Genomic DNA, 17,641 nt, shown 5'->3' with positions numbered 1-17,641 from the left:
TTATGAAGTCCAATTTATTAATTTTACCTTTTATGATTAATTTTTTTTTATCCTGCCCAAACTTTGCTTAGCCTGAGGTCACAAAGATTTTCTCCTGTGTTTTAATTAGATGTTTGTGGTTGTTTTTTGTTTTTGTTTTTTTTCAATTTGGGCTTTTACTTTTTGGTCTATAACCCATGTCAAGTTTATTTCTGTGGTTGAAACAAGGTGAGTGTCCTGGGGCTTCCCTAAGAAAGTACCACATACTGAGGGGTTTAAAAGAAGAGACATTTATCCCCCACCCCACCACCTTGCTCTGGAGGCCAGAAAGCAGGAATCCACGTCGGCAGGGCGGCGCTCCTTCCGAAGGCTGTAGGGGCCAAACCTTCCTTGTGTCTTCCAGCTGCTGGTGTTGCCGGCAGTCCTTGGCCTTCCTTGGCTGGTAGATGCACCACTCCTGTCTCTGTCGTCACGTGGCCTTCTCCTTCTGCACACTCCATCACTGCGTCTTAGAAGGACACCAGTCATCTTGGATTAGGGCCCATTCTCCTCCAGTACGACTTCAACTCAATTTGATTCCATCTGTAAAAACCCTCTCTCCAAACCAGGTCACATTCAAGGGTGCTGGGGGAGTACTGCAACATTTCTTTCTAGGGACACAGTTCAACCCATGACATCAGAGTTTAAGTTTACTTTTTCCATACAGATATCTGACTGCTCGAGCATCATTTCTTTCTTTTTTTTAAGATTTTATTTATTTATCTGAAAGAACAGGAGCAGGAGGAAGAATCAGACTCCCTGCTGAGCAAGGAGCCAGACACGGGACTCGATCCCAGGAGCCTGGGATCATGACCTGAGCCAAAGGCAGACGCTTAACCTACTGAGCCACCCAGGTGCCCCTCCAGCATCATTTCTTAACCATAAATGTAAGGATTTATTTCTGGACTCCTAATTCTGTGTTGTCCCCCTGTGCACCTATCCTTGTGCTTATGCCACATTGCCTTGATTACTGTGGCTTCATAGTAAGTTTTGAAATCAGGTAATGTGAGCCCTCCAACTTTGCTCTTCCTTTTCAAAATTGTTTTTTGGATTTCCAGGTCCTCCGCATGTCTATATACTTTGAGGGTAAGCTTGTCAATTTTTACAAAAAAAGTATGCTGGGGTTTTGGACAGGGATGGCATTGAATTCATAGATTACCAGGGAAAGTTGTCACCATGGGGCAAAATTCTAAGATGGCCCCAAGCTTCCCCCATCCTAGCATACAAGACTGTATAATCCCCTCCTCTGGAGGCAGAGCAGAACCTCCGCACATGGTGGGACATCACTCCCTGTGGTTGTTACTAGCTAGCTGACTTTGAGTTCATTAAAAGGGAGATTGTCTGGGTGGGCCTGGCCTAATCAGGTGAGCTCTTAACTAAGAAGGGGCCCTTCCTAAAGGGAGAGAGATTCGAAGCATGAACAGGGCTATAGAGGGCACCAGGTGGCAAGGAATCTCAGATGGCCTCTGGGAGCTGAGAGCATTCCCTGGCTGACAGCCAAGGAGAGAACACGGACATCAGTCCCAGAATCACAGGAAACTGACCTCTACCAAGAACAATGTGAGCTCGGGAGAGGACCCCAAGTCTCCAGTGAGAAGGCAGCCTCGTGAGAACCTGAGCAGAGGATGCGGTGGTGTCGCGCCCGGACTCGTGAGCTGCAGAAAATGCCCAGTAAGAACCCGGTGTTGTTTTAAGCCACTGAGTTCTGAGTCTGCCAGTCTGTGAGCATGAAATGTCTTTCCATCTACATAGACCTTTAATTGTTCGAGTCCATTTATGTGAAATTTCCAGAAGAGGCAAATCCACATAAACGGAAAGTAGATGAGTGGTTGTCAGGAGCTGGGGGGAGGGGATGAGGAGAGACTGTTGAATGGGCACAGGGTCTCCGTTTGAGGTGATGGGAAGGTTCTGGGACCAGATGGGGTGACAGTTGCACAACATTGTGAACATAGTAAATGCCACTTTGAAACGTTCGTTTTTAAATGGTTAGCGGTTATTTTTGTTATCTGAATTTTTCCTCAGTTGAAAAAATTTTTAAAAATTAAGTTAAGGGGCGCCTGGGTGGCTCAGTCGGTTAAGTGTATGACTTTTGATTTTGGCTCTGGTCCTGATCTCAGGGTCCTGGGATCGATCCCTGAGTTGGGCTCCACGCTTAGCAGGGAGTCTGCTTGAGGATTCTCTCTCCCTTTCCCCTTCCCCACTTCTCACTCGCTCTCTCTCTAGAATAAAAAATAAATCTTTAAAAATTAAATAAAACTCTACACTGAGAGAACATGTGTTCTATGTCAGGTTGCATATGTCCCCTGGTGGGGAGTGACAGTACCCTGTGGGCAGGACACTCTCACCTGCTGGGGGGGGGCTGCAAAATGCGACAGGCCCTAGGGAGAGGAATTTGCCAATGTCTAGAAAATTAATTATGCTGCTTTCAAAGAAAAGAATGAGGAAGCTGTGCATGCACAGACGTGGAGAGATGCATGTGTTGGCAAGTGACAAAAGCAAGCGCTTCTCCGCTGGGGGCCCTGTGGGAACTGGGCAGGGAGGGCTGGGCAGGAGGCAGGCCGTCTCCACGTTCACCCTTTTTTGCTGATGTGTGAACCAGGTGAAAACCCGGCCTCTGCAGAGCTGTTCAAGGTGCACAAGGACAGATCAGCACCCACCCGTCTGGCTCATATCCCAGGCTCTATCTCCTCCCTCTCCTTCCCCTCCCTCCTTCCCTCCGTTCCAGCCCTGCTCACCTCCGACCTGCCTGCCAGGATCTGCATACTCACTGTTCCCTCTGCCTGCAACACTCCCTCCTCCGCTTTGGAATGGCTAACTTCTTGTCACGCTTGTCGGCTACTATGCCGTGACCTCACAAAGGCCTCTTCATCTTGCTTGTTCATTTTTCGTTTGTTGTTTATATCCACCCACATGTCCACTCACCTCCCCACCCCCACCCCAAACCAGGAATGAGGCCTGGGCAACCAAGGGAGGGCCGGCCTTTGTCTCTCGATCATGTCCTCAGGGCCTAGCCCACCCCTGGCACACGCTGGTCCCTGGGAATACTGGTGCCTGTTCACCAAGCTTGGTGACTTCATGTAGTTCCAGAGTCTGACAGGTTCCCAACTTCTGTCTGCAGCCCACCCTCTCCGAGCTCCATATTCATGTGGGTCCAAGGTCCCAAGAACAGGGCTCCCGGAGCTAGACAGGAGAAGGGGCTCCTCTCAGACCCCACCCCCACCATGGCTATGTCCCTTCACTGGAAGTGGGTCTCCTTCCCTTACAGTACCCCCTGCCCCCTGGATCCTGACCCCGAAAAGACTCCATCCCTGCTCCCCCATCCAACCTCCTATAGATTGTGGTGCTTCTGAACCAGGTCCTTCCCTGCCAAGACCCAAGATTGGGCCTTAAAGAGCTTGTTTTCCAGAAGCTACGGGGCAGAAGGTAGTTCCCTTAGAAACCGTTTCAATTGGGTACGCTGGCTGAGGGGGGCGCCCTGTCCTTGAGAAGCCGACTCTTCTAATGGCTTTTCAGAGAGGGCAGGAGGGGGTTGGTGCAGAAGGCCAGATGATCCCCTCTCCGGGGTTCCCAGTGCCAAACAAAAGGCCCCATTGAGGTCCTCAGACTTGTGCCCCACACCCAGAAGCTAGGGTCAGGCTTGGCCACCCACTCCCTGCTGTGCCCGGAGGTGCTCTAGTCTAGGCTACCTCCCTCCCTCCTCCAAATGACCCCAGATGGCTCTGCCCCAGACACAGGGCCACGCAGCCCAAGTGAGAGCTCCTAGCTGCCAGCCAGGATCCCCCATGCTGCATCTGAATGGGATACAGGCCCATGCCTGTGGGAGGAGGAGGGCACAGGAGCTTCTATACCCAGTGGGGTCCCCCACGGTCAGATCCGTGTATTCGCCAAGGAGGTGGGACCAGACCCAGAGCTGGGATGCTCTCTGCCAGCCAGGGGTTGCCCCTGTTCCCTCTGCTCTGCCTCAGGGAAGGGGAAGAATGGAAGCAGGGAGCAGTCAGGTCGTCTTCCTCAGCCTTCTAGAACAGGGCCTGCCTGCCTCAGCTTACCCAAAGGGAACTGGGCAATCTGGCTGCTGATGCAAGGGCAGGGAGCAGGAGCACCCACCCCCAAGCCAGATTTCCCCCCTTGGGGCTATGACAGCAGCAGGAGGGCAAAGGTGGGTTTCCATAGCTGTGGTAGGGATGCAGGGTGGCTGGGAGCCACAGGACAGCCATGTCCCCTATGGAATGGGCAGCTAGGAGACAAAAGAGGAGCCCAAAGGCCTGGGGGGGGGTGGAGAGCAGCCCTCCCACTCACCATAAGGAACCACAATGCCACACAGGTGCCCTGGGGAGTGCAGGTTGGCTGCAAGGACAGCTGGGCCTGCCCAGGCCCCAGTGGGTTGCACATGCCCCCTTCCACAGACTCACGTTACTCTTCCACCCTCCTACCCCCACCAAATACATACTTTCTCACCAGATACAAAGACCAGAAATATTATATGATTTCATTTATGTGAAACTTCCAGAATAGGCAAATCCATACAGACAGAAAGTAGACAAGGGGGTGCCAGGGGCTGGGGGAGAGACTGCTAATGGGCATGGGGTCTCCTTGTGGCGTGACAGAAATGTTCTGGAAGTAGACAGAGATGATGGTTGCACAACACTGTGAATGTATTGAATACCCCTGAATTGTAAACTTTCAAATGATCAAAAGGGCGAATCTTATCTCAATAAAAAAATGTTTAAAACAAAGCACAATGTAGGCGCTCCAACTCTGAGGTGTGCATTTATTTATCATGAAAGAAAAAGGCAGTAAGTGACACCACCAGGGGCAGGGGATGGCCAGCCCCATCATCCGTCACCCCTGTCATGACAGGGCTGAGGGAAGTGGGGATGGGGCGGGGGGTGAGCGCAGCGCCTGGAGACCCCGGGAGGGGGCAGAGGATTCAGGGAGCTGAGGGAGCCTCCACGTTCACCGGATCTGGTGTGAGAAGAAGAGGACAGAGAAGGCAAGTGGAGCTGAGGGCGGGGGGCAGCCTGGCTCCCCTTCCCCAGCTCAAGCTACCCAGCGCAGTGCCCGGGCCCCACAGGACGGCCGCTCACTGTGTACTTGTCCCACTTCTTCTCGGGGTCATAGGGCTCCCAGCGACTGGCGGGAAAGATGTGCTTGTTCTTCTCGTACCAGCTCCGCAGTACCACCTTGCCTGCGTGTGACTGAGGGAGGGAGACAGGGAGACGGGCCCAGCCCTGCAGCTCATGGCCACGCCATGGGGGGGCTGAGTTCTCCTTCCCTCCACCTTTCCTAGCCCTGCCCAGTGCCTCCGGACCACCGCACCTCATCCTTCTCCACGGTAGCATCGCTGAGCAGCCGCACATCATCGTGAACGTCAAAATTAAAGAGGGGCCCTACATGGAGAAAGCAGCTGTCGGAGACCCGTCCTGCCGCCTGCCCCTACCCCCCGCCCCGGGGCCGGGCCGGCGCACTCACCACTCTTCCCTCGTGCCTTGGTGACAATGAAGTCATAGAAGCTGTGGTGCTAGGCGCAGAAGGCAGGAAAGCGATGGCCGATGACCCATGTCGTCTTCTCCCAACCACCAGCCCACCCCGCCTGCCCACAGGCCAGACGCAGTCACAGCGACCCACACTGACCCCAGCAGCCCAAGCCGAAGACCTGGGCTGGGACAAGGGGACTCTCTCAAGAAGCCCCCAGGTACCCCAGAGCCCCCTGCCCCCGCACTGCCACCCTGCCCGAGGCCGCGAGGAAGAGAAGGGACTCACGTGGGGTATGATTAAGTCCTCCTTGATGTACATGAGCTGTTCCACGCCCGCCGACCTGAGGGAGAAAGGCAGGAGGTGTGGACAAGTGGAAGCAGCCCGCCAAGGAAACCCAGCAGGAAACGGCGGCAGTCCAGAATGCTCGGAAGCAGGCTGCAGGGTCTGGTGAGCCCAGGACTAGCACCCCACCATCCTCCACCTCCGGGCTAAAGAACAAAAGCCGGCGCCTCACCTAAGCTCTGCTCTCTCCGGAGCGCAGTGCCCAGCATGCCGCCCTCCTCCCTGGGGACCCGTCACCCTGGTGGTCCACGGGCACCAGCCACCACTCAGGGTCCCTGCTACCAGAGCCGCGACAGAGCGCTGTACATGCACGCGCATGCGAGCACGCTCCTGTGCACACACGCTCAGCGCTGCGCAGCCTGACCTGAGCTCGCTGAAGTCTTTGCGCAGGATCTCCAGCGCCTTCTGCAGGAACTGCTGCATCGTGTTGCCCTTTTTCATCTACAGGAGCGGCCCGAGTGCCCGCGTCCGGGAAAGTGAGCAGTGGGGGACAGAACATGGCAGCCTGGACAGGGGCTCTCAAGAAGGCAGTGGCCTGGAGGTCCCGGCCAGGGACCCTGGAGCCCCTGGCTACCCCCACGAGGGCCCAGAACCTCTTCCCTGCTCCCTCCGGGATCCCCAGGGACCACTCACAGGAAAGGACCGGTGACATTCTGAGGTCAGGATTGAAAGCTCCCTCCCAAGGAGCTCCAAGGGAGGCCGGGCCACAGTGGCCCGGGGAGCGCAGTGCACAGCCCACACTGCCTACCTTGACTGTCCGCCGGTGCCCGGAACCATCCCAGTAACTGAAGGTGATTTCGATCTCCTCACCTACAAAACAGAATTGCCTCCTGGTCTCTGCAAGTTCCCTGGAGCTCAGGGCACCGCTGAAACCATCGTCAGCAGAGCCGGCGCCCACTCAGCACCGCACACAGCAGGCACTCACTCTTGATCTTCTCCTGCTTGGCTTCCCACTCCTGCCGCAGCTCTTCTCGGAGCCGGTTCTCCTCTTCCTGTGAGAGGAAAGGGGGAAAGGGGGAGGCCCAGGGCTGCTCAGCGGGCACGCAGCACTCCACGCCTTGAGCCGAAACCTCTGCCAGAGCCGGGGGCAGGCCGCTTTTACCTCTCGGTCTCGGTCAGGCAGGAAGCTGGTGTCCACGTCAGGGTTCTTCCCCAATTTCCTCTTCTTTGTGGTGATCTCTGGAGCAAAAGGAAACACAGGAGTCAGCTGCATCGTGGGCCCCACTTCCAGGGCACCCTGAAGCTGTTTCTCAAGCCCGACACCACCTCCTTGGAGGCTTCCCGGAGCTCCCTGGGACCACCATCTGCTCCCAGCCACAGCTGCCTGAACTGTCATCTTTACAGCACTATGGAGACCTATCCTTGCCAAGGGGCCTTGACCTCGGTCTCCACTGCCAGCAGCTGGACAGGAGATCGGGGACTGTGTTCTCCCACCATCACCTGTGACCTGAAGTGCCTCGGGGGATTTAAGGCATCAGTGCCAGCACCTGACGGAGCCAAGGCTCCTCTGCACGGGAGGAGCAGGGCACCCTCAGAAGGCTACATACTCGGGGAGACCCCTCCATGCCAGGGGCTGTGCTTATCATGCTTGCATATCTGATGTACCATCGAATTGTCACGAAGGCCCCAGGCGAGCCAACTGAAGCCCAAAGTCTCACGGGTACTAACACTGGGGCCAGAAGGGAGGAGGGAAAGGAGAAGCCCCAGTAGGGCTCAGGCCAGGTTCGCCAACATCCTGGACTCTGACGTGATTTCTGCGATGAGGACATGAATGAACTGGCATGGTGGTTCTTAGCACCCGTGAGCACTCTTACAAGTCACTGAGGACCCCGGAGAACTCCTGTCTACGGGGGCGGTAGCTATGAATAATCACCAAATTTGAAATTAAGCCCGAGAAACACCAAAGACTCAGAAACAGGAAGGCACCCGCTCTGTCAGCTGTTGGAGTGACGGCATCATCACACTGCAAGCTCAAGAGAGACTGAGATGCCAGAGGCCCAGAATGTTTCAGCACGATTATGAAAGTGTTTTTGAGCTTGCAGACCCCCTGAAAGGGTCTTACAGATGCCTAAGAGCACTTTTGAACACTGGGGACCTAGGAGACAAGCCTACACTCCAGCCTGCTGCTCCAGGGGCTGCCTGCACGTTAGAATCACCCAGAGAAAAATCCCACATTAGTGCCCCATCACAGGGCCCCCAAAACAAAACCACGGGGCGGGGGGAGAACTCATGAAGCTCTGGTGACCCACGGTGACATTAACAGCCTTCCTCCAGGTCCGTGCTGTCCAAGACAGTGGTCCCCACCACACAGATACATAGCTCATGTGACGCTACCAAACATTACTGAACGGTCCTAAAATTCACTTCCCTGTTTCACTGCAGCTCTGGGGACACACAGGACCCCAGGAGGCACAGGCTCTTCCTCCTGCGACCAGACCGCACAGCACCATCCCCTGCTTCGGTTCCCTGGCCACCACGCTTTTTAACCAGCCCAGGCCCGCAGTCACAGCCTCCCAAGTCTTCACATGTGTCCCCTCCTGCCAGCTCTGCTTCTGGGCACACTTGCCACTTGACTTCATCTATTTCTCCATCCCCTCTCATGAAATTCTCCTCATCCTAAAGGCCCATCTCAACTGTCCCCACCACAGGCTGTTTTCCCTGGCCCCGAGCTGGCCCCGGACCCTTCAGCAGGACACATACTGACCCATGTGACTCCAAGGCCCTGCCCCTCTCTGTCTGTCTCAGTGCTGGCACACGGGGGAGCCCTGCTGGTTTCATCCTTGCCGCCTAGCCTTCCTGAATCATCCCTGTCACCCCTTTGTCCCTTAGCTGAGACCTCTACTGTCCACTTAGTAGCCCTGAATGTCGGTGGCTGTATCAATTTACCGTGAAATTAATCTAACAGAACCAACAACTCAGTGTGCCAGCCACACAGGCACAGGCCACCTAGCAGCACAGACACCAACAATTTCACTATCACTGGAAGTCCATCCTTCGCGGCACTTCTGAAGGCTTCTCGAGTGGGCAGCAGCCTCCCTCTGGCAGCCTCTTACACTGAAGACGCACTCTGCCACTGGGGCCGAGCGCCACCCCCTTGACGCTCTGCACCAGGTGCGGACTGGGCCCTCTCTCTCCCACCTGATGCGTGAGATTCAGGGCCACGAACGGAGCGGGCCATCGAGGCTGGGTGCTGGCTATGCGTCTCCATGCTAGAGCCTGGTCCCTAGAACCGGCCCTTACCTTCCCTTTCCAGCTCCTCCTCGTCCACAGCCACCTCCTCCTCCTCGTCACCTGCCTCGTCCTCTTCCTCCAGGGTGAAGGACAGGCTGGAGATCTTCCGCTTGGCCTCCTTCTTGCGCTCCTTCTCTCGTAGCTTCTCCAGCTTCCTACCAAGGCACAGGCAGCATCACGCACCACGTCCCCACCCTGAGGCTCTTTCCCCGACCCAGAGCTGCCCGTGTGCTCAGTGTGGGGCCCACGAGGCACAGGCCCGGAGCAGTCCTTCTGGCCTGGGGCACTTCAAGCTCATGGGCAGGCCCCCCAGGGGGAGCCTGAACAAGGAGCAAGAACAGCCTGGCTGCCCCTGAGCACGAGCCGGCCCCTGAGGGGAGGACTGGCGGCTGAAATGACAGGAACCCACAGCTGCAGCTCCTTTGACTGCTCTTTCTTGGCCAACTGCTTCTCCCTCTCCTTCACCAGTGCCTCCTGCTTGGCCTTCATATCGTTCAGGGTCACGAGACCTGCGAGGCGAAGAGAGATGGGAGCAAGAGTCAGTCACCCAGAGCCAGCGAAGCAGCAGGCCTCTGGGTCCAGGACAGGGTGGCATGCGCGTGCTTCGCTCACCGACGGTGCTGGACTTGAGCTCGGCCTCCACAGCATCATAGTGTGCAGAGAACTTCTTGTCAATGTTCGATTTCATGATGTTCTCCTGTTGGGGACGGAGAAGGGCAGTGAGGGCCACCCACCACCCCACCGTGGAAGTGGGGACCTGGGTTCTGGTCCCAGGTCTATTTCTGGACTCACGATGACATGACCTTAGGAAAGACATGTCCTATTTCCTTGGTCAGTGGAAGGTTCCACAGGGCTATGAGGGGCCCTTCCAGTGCTGAGGATGCCAAATGAGGTGGGTTTTTTGGCAACCTCTGTGCTGTTCTGGCCCTTCCATGTCTCCTGCTGGGGGCCAGAGCTCCCTCAGTGGCCTGGGGTCACAGGCTTTACCGGCCTTTGGTGTTTTTCATACCCAGCCTTTAAGCTGAAGGTGGAGACCCAAGCCAAGGGGTGACAGGAGAAGTGAAGAGTGGCCAAGGGGCGTAGTCCCCCACTGAGCAATGTTGCTCCCTCTTGGTCCTAGACGTTGCCAACAGCTTCCCATGAGAACTCACTCCCCAGCCCCATCCCACTTGGTATCACACAGGTCCCTCTCTGGCTGGTAGCCTCCAAAGGAGGGGCCAACAGAGAAAAGCAACTCCAGCTGGCCACACGGTCCACACCGAGACAGCAGGGCTGGGCCACCAGCGTGAAGTAAGGTGGAGCCAGGCCTTGGCAATGCAGCTGCTTCTTTGGGCCTGGCTTCCACAGTACCTAAGGAAGCCTGCTCTTTGGACAAGTCTCCCCAGAAGGCCCACGCAGGGGAATCCTTTCTTCCTGACAGCCCACCGCCACCGGCCACTCACTAAAGCCCTTAGTGAACCGCTAGCACCCCAGACACCGAACCCTGCCATTGTCCCAGGGCAAAGGGCTCTGGAATGAGGCTTAGCGTCCCATGGATTGGCCAGGGCCCGTGGGGCCTGACTTTCCTGGCAGCCATTGGATCAGGCCAGAGGGGCCAGGGTGAAGATGCTCTGTGTACAGGAGAGGAGCCCAAATTCCACTAATGGAACCACGGGCTATGGCTCCGTCCTGTTGGAGGCTTGTCACAAGCTCAGCTCTTCTCGGCCTTCTGGGCACATTTTTACAGATGAACAGACTGTCGCCGGGTCGCTTATGCCCTTTGCTGGAGGTGAGCGAGCAAGGCTCCCGCCCCGGCTCGTCACCAGGGCTCTGCGTTCGCCGCCCCGGCTTTCGCGGGGCCCCAGAGGACCGGGGCGGCGGGCGACGCGCGTGCTCTGAGACGCCCTGGCCTGGCCCGGCCCGCACCTCCGCAATCCGCTGCTTCATCTGCTCCATCTGCTCACGCTGCTTCTCCCTCTTCTTCATCAGGTGCATGGCGCGGCCCGCTTCGCTCGCGGCGCCCGGCCTGTTAGAAGTCTCAGCGGCCGCAAACGGCAGCGGCCGCGCAGTCAGGTGACGCCCGCGCGGTGACGTCGAGCACCAGGGGACGCGCGGTCGCCCCGCCCCGCCGGCCGCCCCGCCCCGCCGGCCTTCGGAGGCTGGACCCGTCCCTGGCTTCCTTGGTTCCCCATCAATTCCTCGACGTTAACCCCTGGCCCGAGACTGGGTCCCCAGTCCTCCTTCATCCTGCTGACCTCAAGCCTGGGCCCCCAAGACCCTCCACTTTCTTAACGTTTAGCCCAGCGCAAGGCCAGATCCATACCCCACCCCAGTGCCCTTGCTGTTTCCCTGCCTGAGGCCAACCTGGTTCCCATGCCTCCCTGACTTTGACTCCCCCACCCAAGACTGGGCCCCAGTCTCTCGTTTCCCCAGGCCATGAAGCTGGGCCTGGGTGTCCTATGCTGCCTCCTTGCCCTGGAGATAAGGACCTTGCCCCCTCCAGTTCCACCCCCACCCTAGGCCAGACCCTCCTCTCCCTATTTCCCCCCACACTGACCCCAAAGGGTTGCAGTCCCAGTGCCAGCACTAATTTGCCGGGTGGCCTTGGGCAAGTCAATGTGAACTATTTCCTCCATACAGGCCCTTTTGGTTCAGGAACTAATTCCCTGATGAAGGTAGTCACCTTTTACATCCATCCCAAGCAAAAAGCTGAGCTGAAGTCTGAAACTGATACAACGGATCAGCCCAGGGAGCCAAGGCCCCGCCCACCGCCCAGTTTTGGGGGAAATAAAACTAATGATCTGGGCCCAGGTTTCAACACAGTTTTATTGGGAGGTTTTCTGTGAAATACACTAGAGGCTGGGGAAGGGGACACATTCACTTTGCAAGGTAAGGGTTTCCCACCACTAAGGGAAAGGTTGTGGGGTGGGGCAGGGCATACTGGGGTTTGGATCCATTTTCCCACCTCCTCCTGCTTTGCTCACATTTTTTTTTCTCTCTCAGCAAATGCCAGAGAACACAAACACAAAAACAAGAAACAAAAACAGCAAGATCAACCTCCAACTGGGCCACACCCAAGCCCTCTCCCCTCCCAGGCCGCACCAGAAGGCTGCGGGTGAGAGACACAGTGCTCCCTTCTCAGATGGGGTGGGCCAAAGTTAATAAATTAGAATAAATTAACAAGGGGGGGGAAAGCAACTTTGTGCTGGGAGGGCCCCTTCTCTCCAACACACAAGAGAGTTGGTGGGGGGAGGCAGGGGGCATCTCCAAAGGCCACTACAGTAGGGGTAAGAGCAGTGGGGGCAGAAGTCAGTTTTTCCTCCACGTTCTTCCCAAACAGAGCAGAAGAATTAGGAGTGGAGGGGGAAGAGACACACACAAGGAAATGAACCCTCTTTTCCCCAGAATAAGGAAGGGCCAAGAAAGAGGATGCTATCCAACCCCCTGTCTCCCAAACCATCGCTAAGGTTAAGGATTTGGTCAGTGAATCAATGAGGTGGGTGATAGGAATGTAGAATGTGGTGGGGGAAGCGGAGAATGCTGGAAACTGGGGTGCCCAGCCACACCCATCTCCCCAGCCCTCGAGTAGAACCGACTTAGGTCAGGGGAGAGGGCACCAAGGGCTGGGGGGTGTGTGGGGGGTCGTCAATCACTGGTCAGCTTCTCCAAAGACGTCATTCTGTTTGCGCTTCATGTTCTCAAAGTCAAAAGCGGAGCCTGCCATGCGCTTGTAGATATCTTTGATGTCATTGCAGGTTGTCTCGAAGTGTGTGGTAGCATCATAGGAGCAGGAACAGAACACCTGGAAACATCCAGAGCCCAGGGCCAGGGTGAGTCGGGCAGGGTCCCTGGGTGGGCAGCTAGGAGCCAGGGCCAAGACAGCCTGCTTACCTGGCTCTCGGAACCATCGTCAATGGGCTCATATAAGTCACTGATGGCCACAAACCTGAGAGGCAGATAGAGGGGAAGGGGAAGACCTCACAACACGCCTTACTCTCCCTGGTCTCTGCCCCCCAGCTCCTTGGCTCCCTTCCTTGCCCCCTGCCTCCACCCCAACCCCTCAGCCCCTCACTTCTGGTCAATGGGCTCCAGCAGCTCCAGGGCAGGTTCAACCTCCTTTTCCGGCTCCGTAGTCTCCACTGTGGTGCTGGCAATAGCGATGTACTTGCCCTGTGCAGCCACGTTGTGTGCGTAGGAGATCATGCACACGTAGATGTCTGCCCACAAGAAGGGGCTCCGTTAACATGGGCACAGAGGGCTCCTGGAGGCTCGGCTCAATTCTGGCCCGCCTGCCCACTCCTCCCCAGCCCTGCACAGCAAGCAGTATCCAAACTCACGCTCACAGAAGAGGGTCCAAGCTACCCAATCGCTAGGGCCCCAAGCCATGGGGATTGCTATGCAGATCCCCATTCTTCCATGCAGGAATCAGGCAGACAGCCCCAGGAATGATGTGGAGAGGCAGAGCCACCCCAAAGAGAACACACTGGAGGAAGTCACATGGGACTCAGCCTACCTGACTTCCTGTTAACTTGGTTCTGGGGGATGATGATTTGGCAGGAATTGGCATCATTGGTGTTCTTGATGGGGTGGCTGAGGATACAGATGATGCGGATAACCTGGCCGGCCTTCCGCACTCGGTCTGGAATGTAGCTGGGGTCACAGATCAGCTGCTTGCAGCGGGCCACCTGTGAGAACACCAGAAGGCCTATCCAAACACTCCGCTAGGTGGCCGTGGGGCTGCATCCACACTGAGGGCTGGCCCTGCACTCCTCTGTTACCACTGCCCCTCCTGTAGTATACAGCTTCATCTCGTACCTCAGAGAGGTGGGCCCCCATATACATGGCTTGGAAAACCCTTCTGCAGAGACACTGTGCTCAAGAATACTCCCTGGACCCCTGACACAGCATGTGGATTTGAGATACCTCTACCAATAGAAATGGCTACGTGGACTTCTTCTGGAGCTCTGGTCCCCAGCCCAAGACTCTGAGACCTGAATAGCAGCACACCCAGCAGAACCTGAGTCACTGGGTAAAGTGCTTCTATGAAGGCCAAGCCCCACCGAGACCATCACACTTACACTGTGGAGAAGGCTTACCTCTCCCTCAGACTTCACACCCACCACCTTGCCATTCTCCATGATGATGTCATCCACAGGTTTGTTCAGCATGTATGTCCCTCCATAGATGGCACTCAATCTGTGGTGGGGAGAACAATGGTGGAGTCCCCTTCCCAGGAAGAAACAGGGACTGGTGCCACTGAGCCCTCCCCCCACCAGCACTGGGGTACAGAGAAGGCTGCGCTAGGCAGGCAGAGCTCAGGAAACCTGGTGGTTCTTCCCAGCTGTGTCACTGCCACAGACTCAAGACTGAATTTGGAGTGCTCCTTCCTTTCTGGAGCTTCCGCCTAGAATATTCTGCAAAGGGCTAGCACAAGGGTGGCATGAAGGCACAGCTAGCTCCTCACAGGAATGGTCTGGGGCAACAGAACAAAGGGCTCTGGAGAAGCCTTCTGACTTGAGGTTCAAAGGCCCCAGGCCCAGCCCTGGTGCTGCCTGACTCAGGCTGGGAGCCAAGCAAGCCCTGTCGGTGAAGGTCTGGTTCTTCAACCATGCACTTCAACACCCTGTTGCAGCACACCACCCCCACCCCAACCCTGTTACCCACGCATGGTACGAAGTAAATTAGACCACAATGGGAAAGTACAAATGCTACAGAAATGCTCAAGGGTGCCATTTCCATTCTTGGCTTTAGTCCTACTTAATATTGTCAACAGAAAAAAACCACGCCCTCACCTTGCAAACCCCTGGGGCAGCTCACCAAGGCCGTAGAGTGGGTATAAATAAGGACTCTTTCCATACCGAGCCAGGGACTCACTGTACAACTTGATGCGGTTGATGGTCTCAAGACAGGGCTGGTCCAGGTAGCTGGAGGGATGGGGTCAAGAGAAGAGGCTCCAGCAGCAGCACCCCCAGCTCACCCCCACCCAAGCACCAGGCCAGCCTTCCCACCACCCTCTACGGCCTGGGTAAGACTATGGATCAAATAAATGCACAGAAAAAAAAGGCAATGGATGAGCATGTGGCTGAGTACAAGAAATGTGCAGGGTGGGTCAAGGGAGCAGCAGGCAAGAATGGAGAGGGCAGGGTGCAGGCCAGATGAGGGGCAGTCTGCTATGCCAGCTTCCCCTCACTCATCAGTGCGGTAGAGGGCCAGGGCATGGCCAGTGAAGTCGATGACATCCTGGCCCAAGTCAAACTTCCGGTAGACATCACGCATGCTGGTGCTCTGGGGGTCAACACCCTCGAAGGTCTTGGGGTCATTTTCATCAAAGTTTGCCACAAACACCAGGAACTTGCGAAAACGCCGTTTCTCAAACATGCCCATCAGATCTGTGGAGGCAGTGTGAGAAGACCCTTCACACCACAGAACGTGAACCTCTCCTTCCCACCAGGCAGACCAAGAAAGCAGACACCCTAACTGCCAGCTGAGTTTTATTGCTGAGCACTGTGTAACCTTATATTAACCTCTCTGTCCTTCTTGGCCTCAGTTTCCCCATCTGTATGAAGAGGGGATTGGACTGGACAAGCTCTGAGAACCCTCCCAGCTCCAACACTTGGGGATGTTTCCCCAGTCAAGTGCAGTCCCTGTCAAAAGGCTGAAGTCTTTTTTTTTTTTTTAAAGATTTTATTTATTTATTCGACAGAGATAGAGATAGCCAGCGAGAGAGAGAACACAAGCAGGGGGAGTGGGAGAAAGAAGCAGGCTCATAGCGGAGGAGCCTGATGTGGGGCTCGATCCCATAACGCTGGGATCACGCCCTGAGCCAAAGGCAGACGCTTAACCGCTGTGCCACCCAGGCGCCCCAAGGCTGAAGTCTTTTAATAAAGAGCAACCACCCATGCATCCCCTCAGCATGCGGACTTCCCTCCTGGCATCCATTGGGAGGCTCAGGGCAGTTGAGGGAGGACAGAGCAAGGGGACTTGTGGTACCGCACAGGGAATGTCACCTTGGGCAAGGGGCACCCTGCTCTGTCCCTCACCATGATTTTCTGGCTCAGGTAACAGGTACTTACTGGAAGCCAAGGCTTCAGTCTCAGTTGATGGCACTTTATAGATCTTTCCCCCCTTGTAGACAAAGCTGCCCTCCACCACCTTGAAGTCCAGGTAGCGCGTCACCTCCGTATACAGCAGCATCTTTACCAGCTGCCCTGTGGGGCGGTGGGGTGAAAACAACATCAGCACAGCTCCTCCCCCAGAAGCTCCGTAGCTGGTATGGCTGACCCTTTTCTGGAGCCTGACCCTACTCTGGTCCTCCTAATCACCCCCCACAATACCTCTTTCATCTCTCTCACCATTGGCCATGAGGAATTTGGGGATCAGGTCAACGTTCCAGTCTCGGCCCCTGCCCATCGCCTCAGGGGGCCCCTCCAGCAACTGAAAACGCTTATACAGCTGCAAGCAGGAGAAAGAGAAAGAGAGGCACCTCAAGGACCACCCTCTCCTGCCCCTGCCCACCTTCCCGGAACACCTGGGGAGCTACCCTGGCACCCTATGAGAGAGGTTAATAGGGGATGGGCCCAGGCCCAGCAGCCTCACCTCCTCCAGGGGTGTGATGGAGGAGCTCTCACCCCCATAGTAGGGGTTCCGGTCCATATGCAGCACTTTCTTGCCGTTCACGGACATGATGCCCGACAGGATACATTCCTGGGGAAGAGGGCAACATTCGCTGCACTCCCACCTGCCCACATTCCCACCAGCAGCCCTGATTTGTTCCCCACCCTAAACCTGAAAGGAGAGCAAATGTAGAGATTCTGCTCCAATGAAAGCTCCTTCCACCCCTGGCTGGCCACCTTTCCTAAAATCAGGGATGACAGCTTCATTTGACTAGTCTCTTTTATAACTCTGCTGGGCAAAAGGTTGAACAACAGAGGAGAAATAACGAAGGTGCCGAGAAAAAAAAAAAAGAGAGCGTTCACCAGACACAGGGATGGTCTTCTGACAACTACCATGCCAAGAAAAGTCATCTACCTACGCAGGGCCATGCTAAAAGGCAGAAAAGACACAAAGGGCCACAGAGGAGATCCAGCTGAACAGCGGAGGGCACCAGAAAGGGAAGTGAAGAAGGGCTGAGCACTGTCCTGCAATCTCAGGCCCCACCCAGGGCTCTTCTTTCCTCAAAGCACCGGAGTCTCTGCCCGGCGGCTGCAGCGGGAGGGGCTTCCGCATCCTGACTGGGGAAGAGGAGCCTCCCCAGGGCAGTGGTCCAACAGGGTTTGGGGAAGAGGGAAAATCAACACCCTGACCAGTTACTGTCAGCAGGCCCAGGACAAAGGCTGCAAATACCACTCAGCCTGTAATCTCCATGGGAAACCATGGTGGGGTAGCGGGAATGTGCTCACTGGCCGCACTGCTGCTCCTTCTGGAACATTCCCTGGGTCCCTGGGTCCCCGGGCCCCATAAAAAGCCAGGAACGGAGGATGAGGGACCAACCCGGCAAGATCCCCCTTACCCAGGGTCCTTGTACTTCATCCCCACCAGAATTAGCGCAGGATGAGGGGGGATGCTGGGTGCGGGTGACGGGTGGGGGCCGGGTGGG

At 56.1% G+C, this 17,641-nt stretch overlaps 2 protein-coding genes across 2 annotated transcripts in view; both read right to left on the bottom strand.

Moving 5' to 3' along the window:
* Positions 1–4,759: 4,759 nt before the first annotated feature.
* Positions 4,760–11,420, bottom strand: FAM50A (family with sequence similarity 50 member A). Its single transcript, XM_011237730.3, has 14 exons — positions 11,410–11,420; positions 10,972–11,071; positions 9,679–9,763; positions 9,476–9,575; positions 9,076–9,221; positions 6,938–7,014; positions 6,761–6,827; positions 6,584–6,645; positions 6,200–6,276; positions 5,779–5,833; positions 5,488–5,536; positions 5,335–5,405; positions 5,103–5,213; positions 4,760–4,980 (listed from the first exon to the last, which is right to left on the bottom strand). Exons 1-14 carry the CDS (start codon positions 11,418–11,420, stop codon positions 4,972–4,974), a joined length of 1,020 nt encoding a protein of 339 aa, XP_011236032.2. The 3' UTR covers positions 4,760–4,971.
* Positions 11,421–11,852: 432 nt separating this feature from the next.
* Positions 11,853–17,641, bottom strand: part of GDI1 (GDP dissociation inhibitor 1) — a 26,456-nt gene continuing 20,667 nt past the window's right edge. The window contains exons 3-12 of the mRNA XM_034649831.1: positions 16,642–16,749; positions 16,398–16,497; positions 16,119–16,253; positions 15,236–15,434; positions 14,838–14,969; positions 14,142–14,241; positions 13,559–13,730; positions 13,118–13,262; positions 12,937–12,991; positions 11,853–12,847 (exon numbers count right to left, since the gene is read on the bottom strand). Coding sequence (XP_034505722.1) covers positions 12,695–12,847; positions 12,937–12,991; positions 13,118–13,262; positions 13,559–13,730; positions 14,142–14,241; positions 14,838–14,969; positions 15,236–15,434; positions 16,119–16,253; positions 16,398–16,497; positions 16,642–16,749 — 1,299 coding nt within the window. The 3' untranslated portion in view covers positions 11,853–12,694. The remainder of the gene's footprint in view (positions 12,848–12,936; positions 12,992–13,117; positions 13,263–13,558; positions 13,731–14,141; positions 14,242–14,837; positions 14,970–15,235; positions 15,435–16,118; positions 16,254–16,397; positions 16,498–16,641; positions 16,750–17,641) is intronic.

Source organism: Ailuropoda melanoleuca, chromosome X (assembly GCF_002007445.2).
Source record: "Ailuropoda melanoleuca isolate Jingjing chromosome X, ASM200744v2, whole genome shotgun sequence".
In the NCBI taxonomy this organism is placed as follows: Eukaryota; Metazoa; Chordata; class Mammalia; order Carnivora; family Ursidae; genus Ailuropoda; species Ailuropoda melanoleuca.
Note: the sequence above shows the minus strand (reverse complement) of the source record. Positions and strands in the feature narration are given on the sequence as shown.